This window comes from Gordionus sp. m RMFG-2023, chromosome 2 (assembly GCF_954871325.1).
Source record: "Gordionus sp. m RMFG-2023 chromosome 2, tfGorSpeb1-WG-v2, whole genome shotgun sequence".
NCBI lineage: Eukaryota > Metazoa > Nematomorpha > Gordioida > Chordodea > Parachordodidae > Gordionus > Gordionus sp. m RMFG-2023.
Genome location: NC_088776.1, coordinates 18753569 through 18768044, shown reverse-complemented (window position 1 = coordinate 18768044; position 14476 = coordinate 18753569). Strand labels below are relative to the sequence as shown.

The window sequence follows — 14476 nt, the reverse complement described above, 5'->3', positions numbered from 1 at the left end:
GCTTCTAAAACCTGTTTGAAAAACACCAAAAGTTTTAAACTTTAATAAACTTTTAAAATTTTAATGAAATCATATGTCAAATTTATGAAAAAAATTTTTAAATATGTTTTGTACATATTTTTATATTTTTAAAAAAGTTTATATTAAAGGTTTCAAAATTTGTAAATAAAAAAATCGTGCTTTGGATGCAACTTTAAAAATAAAATTCGAAGTAGAGTAATATTATATACATCGCTTAACATAAAAACGTAAAAATAACTATCTTGCCTTATAATTCTTGTATCAATTATTCACTTTCATATTTATTCCATTATCTCTCCGTTATTCAACCAAAATGCAAAGGGATGGGAACAACACAATGTAATAATAATATTTTTTTAAAATGGGAACTCATAAGTATAATTGGGTATTCGGCCTAGCATGGCCGATTTTTTTGGCTAAGTTTAATTCTAAGCTAATTTTTTTTGGCTAAAGCTAAGTCTAAGCGGATTTTTTTCTGTGAGCCGATTTTTTTTTGACTAAGACTAAGTCTGAGCCATTTTTTTGGCTAAGCCTGTGCCATTTTTTTGGCTAAGCCGGTGCCGATTTATTCTGGCTAAGGTTGAGCTTAAGCTGATTTAAAATGCCCTGCTTTACTGTAAATTTCAAAATAATTTAATTCAGAAGGGTGACAATTGTCATATTCATCATTTTAAAACTTTTCCAATGTTTTTAATGAAATTGGTAAAAATTAATATTTTAAATCTGTTTTAGTGGAAATCCAATAATAATGTAATTCAGAAGGGTGGCAATTGTCATATTCGAGATTTTAAAATTTTATTAGCCAAAATTAATCGGCTCAAAATTAGCCTTAGCCAAAAAAAATCGGTTATTACCCAACTATACTCATAAGTATGGTATTTTATATTCAATTTTCATATATCGCTTAATATATTTATATCATAACGTTTTATTTTTTATAATACGTATTAATGAATTTAATGATATATGGTGGATAGCAGTTGTACTTTTGTTTTTTTTATATGAAGGGTAAGAAATATTTCTCTTTTCGTCATTTGGCGATTCTTCCAGTATTTTCTAATATTTCGGATATGTGTCTTGTGGAATCTGTTTTTCCAGTATATATTTTTGGAAGTTCTCTATTAAATATAGGTAAAGATATATAACAAATTATAAATATATTTTGATAAAAATTATATTAAAGGTATCTTTTAAAGCTGTTGGAATGAAATCAAACAGTTTCTAAAATTAAACCATCTCAAACTAAGAGATTTATCATCCAAGTATAAGACATTGTAATTATAAATGATAAAAAGTACTCAATACAATATATTTATATCCTTCAACCGTAGATACTAAAAACCATTTCGACTTTAAAATATTTAGAGAAATCTTAATATTGGAATAATTATTTCCCAAAATAACTATTTAATTTTAATCCATTATATTTAATAATAAGCTCCATTTTTAAAATTTATAGCAAGGCGATTTAATTAGGCAAACACAGTTAATCTAGCCCGTAACGTATGATTAGACAAATCGAGAAACTTCGACCTCTAAACTTCTAATCTAGTATGCAAGGGCGTCATTAGCTTTTACAATCTCAGGTGGTTCAAAATAATTTTTAAAAATTATTATTAAATTATCTTCTATTTTTTTAGCTATGATATCATTCAAAATTACCTTTATTTTTTTCCCTTTCTTTAGTGGTATAAAAAAATTCAAAATTTTGAGGGGGTTCTTCAAATTTTTAGGGGGCTCGAGCCCATGCGACTTCCTCCCAGTGACGCTACTAATAGTATTGATAAAAAACGCAATTTGAATGGCCTTTTAAAAACAAAATAGTATTATGTAAGCTTGGAGATTTTGCTCATAGATGGCAGAAAAGTTTGTGTGGTATTGATTATATAATTAAATGATTTTACATATATATTTTAATATTGATATAATCAAAATATATATGTATGTTCATAATGTAATATATTATTAAATATATATATGTTCATAATGTAATATATTATTAAATACTATATTCGTTAATTAATATATAATCATTATCCAATTTTTATTGTATATCCGTTATTTGTTTGTTATGAATAAATGATTATATGTAATATGAATATTTTTATTTAATATAGTTTGGTATAGTGTTGTTAAAAAGCTCGATTTGGGTCGATTTTTAAAAATGATCTATTAGGATTTTAGAAAAAATAATGTTAAGCAAGCCTCGAGAATTGGCAAATAGATCTAAACCATTCTGCTATCTATTAGCAAAATACTCAGGGTTGCATAAATTTTAGCTAAAATTTTAATTCTGGCCATTTTTAAAAATCGGCCCAAATTGGGATTTAAACAACATTAGTTTAGGCTTCTATTTGCCAAATCTGAGACAAGTCGGTTTTTAACAATACTGCGCCAAACTACTAAATTAATTTCATTAAAATTTTTAGAAAGGCACTTTTTAACCCTAATTTTTAATAAACGCCTACAATTGATACTTTGTTCTAACTTTATTTGATCATCAAGAATTAAGATCTTAAGATTTCTTATTTTGAACAGTTATTGAACCCCTTTTAAAACATAGATAGATTATTTATTATTATATTTTAACAATGAATAAACAAATGACTGAATTGTAATTTATCTTAAAGTATATAATAGTTGTGAACTCTAAAGCATTAGCCTAGGTTTTTATTTAGGAAAAAATTACAAAAACATATGTTAACTTTATAATAAATGCACACATGCATTTTATTTTATAAATGACTCAAAGAAATTTTAAAATTATACATCAAAGCTTGACAATTAATATTGATTTTAGGAATAATGTAATATACGGGACAACAGAACTTGAAATAATTCCTCTTTCTAAAGGCTCTTTTAAATATTTTTATTTGAATTGTAGACAATGTGAAATATTAGAAATATACTTAAATAAAGAAGAATTATTAGATTTTGATTATTGTGACCCTCTTTTAGACGCTTTAAATGCATCAAAGAATATTGACGATAAAGAAAGTAGTAAACAAGTTGTGAGTGATGAAGATATTAGAAATTTAAATAAATTTTGTGATATATATGGATCAAAAATTTTACCATCAACAGACTCCCAATATAATAGAGGTGAACTTTTTATTAAATTGCCTGAAAATTTTATATCTCTAACAAACCATTTGTATCTCAAAACTGAAAATGCATCTGATATGAATAAAACTAATAATAATAAAATGATAGATGACAATATTTGTGAACAAAAACAACAAAATATAAACATTTTAATTAAGTTTTCAATAAAGAATCCTAAAGGTGGGATTGCCTTTCATAAATTAAACTTTCCCTGTGACCATTTTGATTCAATTTACAATTCTAATACTGAATTATTAAATTTTTTAAATTGCAACTATAATTATATATATACTATTGGGGGATATGATTTATATAATCAATCATCTCGATTGTGGATACCTTGTATTGATTCTTTTTCAGAAGTATGTACATGGGATATAAAAGTTGTAATAGAAGAACATGAAATAGTTGATTTGCATAATAATTCTATGTCATGTTGTCCAAAACATAATCTACCAATGACAATCATAGCCTGTGGAGATTTGATAAATGTTAAAAAGGAATTAAAAGATAATGAAAAGATATTAAATAAGAATCAAGAATATTTTGTTCACAGTACATTTTCAAAAACATTTCACTATGTTTTGAATGTTCCCACAGCTGCACCCTTTATAGGATTTATTGGTGGTCATTTTGAAATGGATGTTGATCCTCATATGCATGAATTAACTAATTTTTGTCTTCCTACTTTAAAATCACCCTCTATGGTATATACTAATAGTCAGGTAATTTTTTTTAGAAATGTAATGTCTTTTTGTATTATTTATACACTTTAAGTATTGCTTAAATTAAAAATATTTAATTATAAGATTATTAAAATCAAAATTTAGAGATACTCTTTTTTTCTATAAACCTTAAGATTAAGTAGAGATTAACTCAAACTGGTCCATCAAGAATTTTTTTTAAGGGGTTGGTACTAATTTTTAGGCCCAATTCGGCCCAATAAACATTTTTCACAGGTTGTGGTCTATTTTATTTTAGCCAAGCCTAGCCAGTAATGAATTCTTATAGAAAAATCATATATTGGCATTATTCAAGGTTTAAAAAATTCAGGATCAGCCTCAAGATATTTTTTCCTTATTTTCCAGCCCAAAGAATATTTTGCTAGTTGCTGAGTTTAAAATATTTTTGGTCCATTCCCATCTTGAAGATCTATGATATGAGGGCCAGGCAAGATTGACTTGGACAGAATTTTTTTTGAAAAATAAACTAAGGTTGGTAAGATATAGATCGAATTTTTTTAAAAGTTAGGTGGATGAACCTGAGTCTAGTTAAGAATTTTTTGTTTATAACCTAAAATTCAAACTTTTTTTAATGTTAAAATGAGTACTCTTACATATTTTATGTACTAAGAATTTTTTTATATGCCTTTAATCAATGATTTTTTTAAATCAAGATATCCAGCAAACCTTATTATTCTAATTATATACTACATTTAAAAAAGATTCTTCTTACTATTTTAAAGTTGAGAGGTTCAGGTCAGGTGCACCAAAAATTTGTTTGATATAAAACTACTGTAAAATAATATATTGTTTTAATATTGAAATTATAGGTTCACACTATATTTGAATTTTATGAAGAACTCTTGAGCTCTCGTTTCCCTTTCTCCTGTTACAAGCAAATTTTTGTGGACGAATTTACTGGGTTTAACAATTCTGATGGATTCGCTTCGTTTGCTACTTTCTCCATTATTGACGCGAGATTGTTATACAACCCTCTAGTTCTTTTTTTAAATTAATTATATGGTAGCCTATTATGGTATTATGTGAGAAAGTTAACATTTTTTTTGGTGAATTTTATTTAGATCACCATTAATTTGTAAAAAAAAATTAGATACAATTTGTTTTAAAATAAAAGTGAATGTTTATTCTTGTCTTTCGCCTATCTTTATTATTATTTAAGTGAGCAAATTAGTGAATAAGGTTTCCAAAATCTAATTTATATATCATATTATATAATTTTTTAAAAGATTATTGATCAGGTTTGGATAACTAGACGTTGTTTAGCTCTAGCAATAGCTCTGCAATTTTTTGGTCGATTTTTAACGAGCTGGTTAGTGACAGAATATTGGCTTTTGCTAGGAATATCTGGTTATATAACCGATTTGTACATTCAAAAAGTGTTCGGTATGGAAACAGAAAAAATATATATCTGCATTTTTTTTTAACTTTTAAAGACAAAGCGGACCAAAGGTTAGAATCATTATAATTACTAGTACAAACTTAGTTTTGTATAATAACTAGTAATGATTTAATAATATAACAAACGATTATTTAATAAAAAAGATTGTATTTATGGGTTTTAAAAGGTTAAGGTTATATAAATATTTTTACGGTTTTTGTCAATTTTTTACAATATTTCTTTTTTTAGATCTAAATTTGATTTAATTATATTTATCACAATGATTTTATCCTTTTATTATGATTATTTAGTAAATTATAAGGTCTCTTGAAATAAAATTATAATAATATTTATAAATATTAATGCACTGTGTCTATCACAAATAAGGCTACAACGAATACCGCTATTTCGTTCACAAATCCATGGAGACTTTATACAAATACGAAACCTCAAAGTCACCCGTTCTATTAGATGCCTCAAAAATTATCGAAAAGATTCGCGGGTTCGATGATTCGACAAACACTAAAAGAAAACATAAGCATCATAATAAGGAAAGTAAAAACTACAACAACCAAAAAGAAGCTTTTTGGTTCGAACAGAACAAAAAATTTACCCAACAACCTTTTCCTCCATACTTCAATCTTTACCCATCTTTCTCGTCGTCTCGTTACATTAAGATGTTAGAAATAAAGGCTAGGCTCTTTGTTCGCATGATACAATATCGAATTGGAAAAAATATGCTTATTCAAGTGAATATTAAATACTCTTGTTTTACAAATATATAAATAATGTGATTACTTTATATTAGTGACTTGTTAAACAAACATTCATTTACGCCATTTATTTTTTTAATTTATTTAGAATCACGAAGACTATTAAATAAATATTGATAATGATAAAAAATTATGATTTATTTGTTAAAGTCTCTTCAGAATTAAATGGGCTAACCTTGTAAAATGCTTTTCGCATATAAAATTCATTCTTTCTCCCCCAAGATATAAGATGACTGAACAACTTTTAGAAGATAATTTGCTTATATATGATGAATATTTAATAAATTACTTAAATTTTATTAATTAGGTGTTTAACAAGCTTCTTACATTGGCTACTAACGCTTCTACCACAAAACCAAATAAAGATCATTTAGACGCTTGGAATAATATGCTCTTATCTGTATCCAGTTTTTTGAAATTCATTTATACTGTTACGGGTACATATATATTTTTTAAAAAATTGTTAAAGTGCCAAATATAATTTTTAAAATTAAATGAAAGCCTATAAATTTTCAATAACTTTTTATTCTTGATTTGTTAACAATCATATTAAATATTTTATTAGGCAAAGACCTGCAATCTTTTTTCGATCTCTGGGTCTATCAAGCTGGTCTTGTTAACATATATGGATCATACAGTTTCAGCCGCAAAAAGAGCATTTTAGAGTTGGACCTACGTCAAGAAATAAATAAAAAAGGTTAATCCATTTTTTTAAAAATGCCCATTTGAGTTTTTTTATAAGTTCTAGTTAATTAAAGTGGAATGATAAATTACCAATATTATGGGTTTAATTTAAATAATCATTGTTATTATTCAAATTATGTATGGCTGGATATGAATATTTTTAAAAGCAATTGACCTTGTTACTACTAGGTGCGTGGTTAGTCGGTATGATTTTTTTTTGGCCGGGAATATGTTTTCTGCTAAAAATTTATAATCTTGTATATTCCTACATTCATTGACTTTCGGAAGAGAGTAAACCCCGTCATTGACGACGGAGATGAAGAATTATTTTGAGAATATATAATAATTACAGTAATAAAACAATTATTTATGATGATAAGGATGGAAATAAATTAATAATAATTATAGAAATAGGGATAATAATGACCGAAATAATTATAGTTACCGGGGTAATTACAAATTATGATATGGAAAAATGCGCACTCCAAAATCATTTCCAGCTTCTAATACTATATGCTTAAGATTCGGTATAAAAAAATGCAAAGCTCGTGGAAGCGAAACAATGTTATACACATTGGAGGTGTATAAGTGAAATTTTAGATGAATTAGTAAGTATCGGGAGAAAGCCCTAAGACCTCCAAATGTAAAATTTTATTACCCCCCCCCCTTCCGATTGTTTGTGATTTAAAATATTTTTTTATGTAATATATAAATACATAAGCCCATTTTTGTTACGTGGGGCCATTGCAAGTCAGGGTACAAGAGATGGATGGCAATTTCTTACACACTGTCAACATTGAAAATGGTAACCGCAAATACGATATTCCCTGTCAATCTAAAACAAAAACGTAATAACATTTCATTATTGCATTTTTCTAATATATTCTTCCTTATAATATTTTGCGTTGATTCTTTTTTGTAAAGGCAAATTATTTTATACATATTTTTAAACCAATAAAAATGCACCTTAGAATTTTAGATTACAAGTTAAATTAATTTCATGTTTATATTCTTTAAAGTAATAATAAAAATTAATTAATATGTGGGAAATTTTCATAACTTATGTTAATTAAGCCCCATATCAGAAAACCATTCTCAATAATTGGCCACATGTGCATTTTTTTATTTTTTATATTAAAAAATTGAAAATAAGATTTTAACAATAGAGCGAGAAGCTAACTTTTTTTTCGATGAGAACCATAAACCATATTGGAATAAAAATGATACATTTCTTGCTTAAGGCTTATTTATAATCACTAACCATTTAATTGGAGATCTATTGTCAGGTTGGCGGGATATCTTTAATTTTTAATTGTGGTATTTTAAGAAGATTTATTTTAATAAAGAAAGAAAAATGATCTTATTTAAAAAATTATTATATTGATCGGCAATTAATTTACTAGCAATTTTGGCGCACCCATATCTAAGCCTAGTCACCATTTTGATATGATTAAATTTTGTACCCTTTATGCGCAATATAAAAAAAACTAAGCTATCGCAACAAAAAGAAGAAAGTACCTCTGTGCAACGGTGATGAGGCGGATATTGATTTAACTATGGCCTTTGAAACGGAATGCCCTGTTTTGTGGGTAACCCTGGATCCGGATTTATTAATTTTGGGTTTGTTTTTTCCTTCCTATTTTAGAAAACTAATTAAATTTTAAAAAATGAACATCAACTTTACTTGTACACAGTAATATATAATTTGGGTATGTATAATTCGTGATAATTAGAGAAGCATGATACCATCTTTTTACCGATAATACCGATAACATTTTTTTAAAATGAAATATAATCCAAAAAAAATCGAGTTTATCTGTGGGGAAAAACATATTATTTTTCCCAGTCTCCATTTGCCACAAAAATATTTTGATTTTTAATTTAATCTATAAAAAAATGCCTTTCAATTTTAAATGAAGCTTTTGTAGTTGTAATTTTTTTTCCTTTCTTGTATGTTTATTCTTTAGTAATAAAGTTAATTCCGTAACATATAAAAGTAAAATAGAAATAGGTAAAGAGTCAACAAAGCTTCTTTATTATTAATATTGGTTTTGTGATGGTTACTATTTCAAAGTAACGTTGTTAAAAACGGCTAACCCATTATTTTAGCCAAAAAGTATTACTCAAGCTCGGTTGCTCATAGATAGTAGAAAGGAACAGCTAAACGAAATCTTGAGGCTTGCATAATATTATTTTGACGAAAATCTTATTTATGATCAATTTTTAATTTTTTTTATAAGAGTTAATTATTATTTTGGGTATCGGTTATAAATGAAAGTATCAGGCAACGGTGCAACCCTAATGATAATTAATAGATTTAGATAATAATTAATAATAGAAAAAGAAAGAATACAAACACCAAATTTAAAATTATAGTAAAGACTTTTTTTTATTTTTTAGAAAGTAGTGTAAGAGTGACTTCTTAAATCTAACATTATCTATATCATATTGCTTTTATAAGGTTCGACCCAGGATAAAGGAATAAATCAACCTGATTATCAATACCAAATGATGCTCAAGTACGAACGGGACGTGGTCTCACAATGCAGGGCTATTAAAGCCCTTTCTGGTTATAGTGCCCCTATAGAGTCTATATACGGATCGTATAGAGGACAATTTTATAATTGTATGGAAAGAAATATATCATTGATGTTTTAATAATAGTCTATTCATTATTTATAGATAAGCAAGTCCTAAAGGATCAATTTTTGATTTAAAAATCAAAAAATAAACAAACATGATCCATGTCTATAAATGGGTACCTCTGCAAATTTTCTCATATTGCTTATTATTTTATGATAGGTGAAAAGGCAGTGCTGTATACCTTTTTTAGAAAAAATGTAACCTCTCCCGCTACCACTTTTGCAAATTAATCATTAATTAACAACTTTTTAAAAAAAACGTATTGTAATAAATAATTACAATTTTAATATATTGTATTGATAACTATATTTTTCAATCATAATATTGTATTTTTGTAGCCTTTTATACATTATATTTGAAAAAAAAACAATTAACATTTCCTATTGTATTTCTTTGTGAAAGTAACGAATGACCTTTCTTTTTTCGGTTAGTAACATAAAGCAACGACTTTACATTTAGAAGTAACGTTTGCAGCACTGAAAAAAAGCAAATTAGATATCAACAATAGTTTTGATGCAATTTCTTTATTCCAAAAAATATTTTTTTTTATTAGTATACAAACCATAACTTATTATCATATTATATCATTACACTTAAACCCAATATTCCATTTTTTTTTAATATATTAAAAAAAAACAGATTTATTGAACGAAGCATTCCTTACTTCACACCCAGGAGAACGACTATCTGCTACTATTCAAACCCGCAATCTATTGAACGAGATTATAGAGGATACTACTGTTTTCATCTTAAATAATCCTTCCAACATAGCAAACACTCAAACATCTACCCATCATCATTCCATCCTGATGCATCACCATAATTCACAACTTTCTCAAAGCAATCCTAATAGCAGTAATATATCTAACCTGTTGAATTCTCTAGGCTCCACCATCCATCACAAAGAAGCCAAATATAACAAACACTTTTACAGGGTCAGAGTAGACGCTGCCTTTGGTTTAGCTAAAGTTAGAACATTTTTTCGAAATTGATTTCTTGGATTTATGTATTATGACAAAAAAAGAGTGTCAAAACAGATCGAATAATTGTATTAACTTAATTATATAAAATTAGATCGAATTTGTTCATTAATATCTAACTGATAGTTTCGATTTTACTTGGGTAGATTTCACTCTTAATATAAGTAGAAATTGGATCAGTATGTAAATTAAGAATAAGTACATCTCAAGGTAACAAAATACAGTCATTAAAAATAATGAGTTACCTTGCAGAAAAAATAATAATAATACATACATATTGCACGTTTAATCATCCTCTTAAAATTAGATCGCCAATAATATGACAGATACCTGGGCCGGTCCTTCATCTATATTGAACATATTTTACAAACTCTTTTGCAACCTCAAAAATCCCACATTGATGCTCAAAAAGAACGATTTCTCAGATTTTCAATCTTATTTTTTACTTTGCGCTATGCCATTGGCTATAAGCTTGCTGAAGATGGGTGGTTTGAGGCAAACTACACCCCCCGAAATATTGGATTTTATCCTTCATTTGCTCAAATTTAATGATAATTTGAAAAACCAGGTGTAATATTTAGTATTTACATATTTTTCTTAATCTAGCTTTTATACCCATCATTAAAATTCTCTCCAATATCTAATTAAATATTTTTTGTGATTAGTTTTCGGATAGTATATTTCGAGCAAATCTTATAGTTGCATTGGCAAATACTATATCTCCCTCAGCCACTATGTTCGAACCTTCGATTCCATCTAAATTTGCAAGTTCCTATTTATTTAATATACGCATATAATTTTTTTTTAGCTTCTCTATCACAATGTTCTAACACCACTCAGTCAAAATTAAGTTATGATCAAAATTCTATCCATAGGACTCTTTTTCACCAATTTACTTCTTTTTTATATATAGCCCTCCAAAAAGTAATTTTAACTGTAAGCAAATATAGTTAACATTAATCAAATTATATGGTGTTTATAAAAAATCAGTCGAATGGCAGTTAGAACCCTATAATTGTATAAATATCTTTTCAGGTGTCTTACCCTCACAGCAACTCCCGGTTGAGACCTCTTTACCACCTAAATCCGTAGTAACATCTCCCGACATCCTCAAAATCTTGACGGAAATAGTCTGCCAAATCAACCTCGAAAAGCTTCCTCACAATGCCTCTTACCGTTATTCGGTGACTCAAGCGTGTCTCTTAGCCCTGAGGCACATACAAAAAATGGGTCATATACCCATTTACACACTTAAAACTTTGTTTAAAAACTATACCACCCCTGGAAATTTTTTAGATGTCAGATTAGCAGCCTTTCAATGCCTTTTGGAAGTTGTTAAAGGTTTTTTATATTTATTTTATATAAAAAAAATGGCTCGTATATCTTTCATTCTTCCCATTATTTTTGGATACTGAACTTGGAAAAACAAAAAGTGTCGTTTTGATTTTGAATGAATATTTGGTTTTGAGTAATTCAAAAATATTCTCCATTTAATAACGATTTCCAGGTTTGCCCGGATTAAACAGTTTTCTTTCCGATTTGACTTCTTCGTTTTTTCGGTCCTCGGCATTACAATTTGTGGGATTCATTTTTCTCATATCCTCAATTATCATCTTATTCGATTGGGCCTTCCTCGAGGCCTTGATCCTCTTATTTCCAACCATGCATATTTCTTTACCCAGTCATTTCGTTTTTCGCTCCAAATGCCCTAACCATCTTTGTCTATTTCATTTCATTACCACTCCAGCCTCTTCCATTCCCATCCTTGTGAGCCACTTTCATTGCCCGTGTTTTACCGCCATAAAATTTACAACTTCTCACCTAGCGAACGTACTTTTCCCTTCAACTTCAGAGTCGTTGTTATTTGCTAGAATAAACGGCATCTCTCTGAACTTCTTCCACGCATATTTAACCCTTACAACAAAAACAGTATCAACACCTCCATCTGCATTTAGGATGTCACCCAGATAAAACATCTTCCCCCCTTTACTAGGGTTGATCCAATTGCCAATATTAAAATCACCATTTTCTACTTTTTCATTATTATGCACCCATTTCACGCATATTCTATCAATAAAAGTTATGCTTACTCTCAACAGGCTTGAACTCTTCCTTTTTTTGCGATAATTCCACCGGTGTATGCTTAAACAATTTCCACAGCCCATCATTAGATATTACTCTGAGACATATTCGAACACCTACTGACAAAACCTGGAGTTTTTTGTGAAAGTATTGGAATAATTGTTGTTGAATTAAAAAAAATTTAACTTAGTTTTTACCGATATTTCTATTAAATATAAATTTAAAATATTTATAGAAAACGATTTTCCCATGTTTTAGTCTCATCCACCTCATTTTATCATTTTTTTGAAAAATTATTTGACTTTGGACGCACCCTGAAAGTTTTTAAATTGTTCAATATTCGTCCAAATTAATAATTGTATGAGCTAATCAAATAATAAAGGATATTCAAATATGAGTAATTCAAATTGATAGTTGTGATTATTCGAATAAATAAAATATTGATTCGTAAAATTGGAGCACTAATATTGCATGTTATATGAGAAAAATATTTTATAATCATCTATAGGAATATTATATAAAATAATACCACCAGGTGAAACTATTGCTGCCTAACAGATTTGATAATATATAACCTATCAACGAGAAAACTAGCTTATATAAGAACAATATTTTTTTTATGGAATATTTATTCATTCTTGCAAATTTTATCTAATCAAATCCATTAAAATAAGATGTTTCTTAATGATACTTGATTTTCAATAACCTAGTTTCTACTTTCTACATATAATTATTTTATTCATTTGTATACAATCAGATAACGCTTTGAAAGAAGAAATCGATTGGATTTTTTCCCCTGAATTTATGGAAAGTCAGAAGGAGAGTACCTATCTAAAACACAAAATATTTAAAATGTTGATTGATTCCCCTCAAATTCTTAGTTTTAGGGCTCAAGATCTTGACTTTATAAATAAACTTTGGGCATTAATTTCTGGACAAACGTTATTTTCCTTTGATTATAGACTGAGATGCGATGCTATAGAATTGTATTTTTCATTGTTTGGAAAAGATGTACCTCTACCATTGAGACCATTGGTAGTTATATTTGATCACTTCCGATATATTATTTATAATATTAAAATTATTAATTGCTTAAGGTTTATTGGAAATAAGATATTCAAATCATATAAAATAGCAGCTCGCGTGCAGGTGCAGTTCATTATTTTTAATTTTACAAAAAAATAATCAAAAAAGGATGATCTTAAGTCTGCAACTTTATCTTTCAAAAAATTTCAAACTGGTGAGAATGTTCAAATAATACCTACAGAAACTCTAAATCTCATAAACAATCCTAAACCATTATCCTCTCTATTGGAACCAAATGATGATTTTTTAAATCCTTCCACCGTTATAAATGATTTTACCGGAAACAATTTAAGCAATCCAAAAAATATCAAACTCGATATTCCTTCCGATATGGAACTTGATGAGGAAAATCCTGTACCGAAAATTGATTTGACTCAACCTATTAATTTTCAAGATCAATTCAAGCGCCATTTGATTACTGAAGATGTAATATGATTATTTTATAGATGTTTTTAATTTTCTTTTTTAAATTAGTGCCTATCTACTCAAAGTTCCAAAGAACTAAATGAAACAAGTAATATATTGATATAATATAAAATTAGTAAATATTATTGCACTCTCTATTAACCCGAGAACTCGTAATTAGTTATTTCTACGATTTTAAAATTGGGAAATTAAAACAGAGATTCATGATATACTTTTAAATTTATGGCCGAAATCAAGGAAATTTAAAAGTGGAATATTTAAACAAGAGATATTGTTATTATACATAATTTTGAACCTCCCAAATTAATTTTCCCCTAATTTAAAAGAATCAGATAAATCAGCGATTGATGAAATGTCCAGCTCACACAAAAAAGACAAAAAGAAAAAACATAAACATCACCATAAAAAGCATCGCAAGCATCATAAGGAGCATTCCAAGAAACCCCATAGAGATAGATCGCTATCATAAAATTATATGAATTAGTTTATAAAAAAATATGTATTCCATTAAATGTTATTTATTTTTTTTGAAATAAATAAATTTAATATTGCTCA

General features: G+C 27.5%; 1 protein-coding gene across 2 annotated transcripts; it reads left to right on the top strand.

Annotated features, from left to right (window-relative positions):
• The first annotated feature begins 3504 nt into the window (after positions 1 to 3504).
• On the top strand, positions 3505 to 14452 carry LOC135923347 (transcription initiation factor TFIID subunit 2-like). Of its 2 annotated transcripts, XM_065458040.1 has the most exons (18): positions 3505 to 3851; positions 4679 to 4846; positions 5096 to 5252; positions 5635 to 5996; positions 6328 to 6457; positions 6586 to 6717; positions 7426 to 7552; positions 8197 to 8324; positions 9166 to 9330; positions 9987 to 10187; positions 10233 to 10315; positions 10635 to 10895; positions 10993 to 11095; positions 11363 to 11668; positions 13167 to 13444; positions 13604 to 13921; positions 13970 to 14009; positions 14248 to 14452. In XM_065458040.1, exons 1-18 carry the CDS (start codon positions 3555 to 3557, stop codon positions 14388 to 14390), a joined length of 3399 nt encoding a protein of 1132 aa, XP_065314112.1. In that variant the 5' UTR covers positions 3505 to 3554; the 3' UTR covers positions 14391 to 14452. The 2 variants fall into 2 exon arrangements, with proteins under 2 accessions (XP_065314112.1, XP_065314111.1); XM_065458039.1 differs by having other exon boundaries at positions 3506 to 3851; positions 9987 to 10315.
• The last annotated feature ends 24 nt before the right edge of the window (positions 14453 to 14476 follow it).

Excerpts from the sequence above, each read along its gene's own strand:
- LOC135923347 (XM_065458039.1), top strand. The coding sequence starts at position 3,555 with ATGTCATGTTGTCCAAAACATAATCTACCAATGACAATCATAGCCTGT. Across the intron at positions 9,331-9,986 it reads TAGAGGACAATTTTATAATT|ATTTATTGAACGAAGCATTC; the intron begins GTATGGAAAGAA and ends AAAAAAAAACAG. Across the intron at positions 10,896-10,992 it reads ATGATAATTTGAAAAACCAG|TTTTCGGATAGTATATTTCG; the intron begins GTGTAATATTTA and ends TTTTGTGATTAG.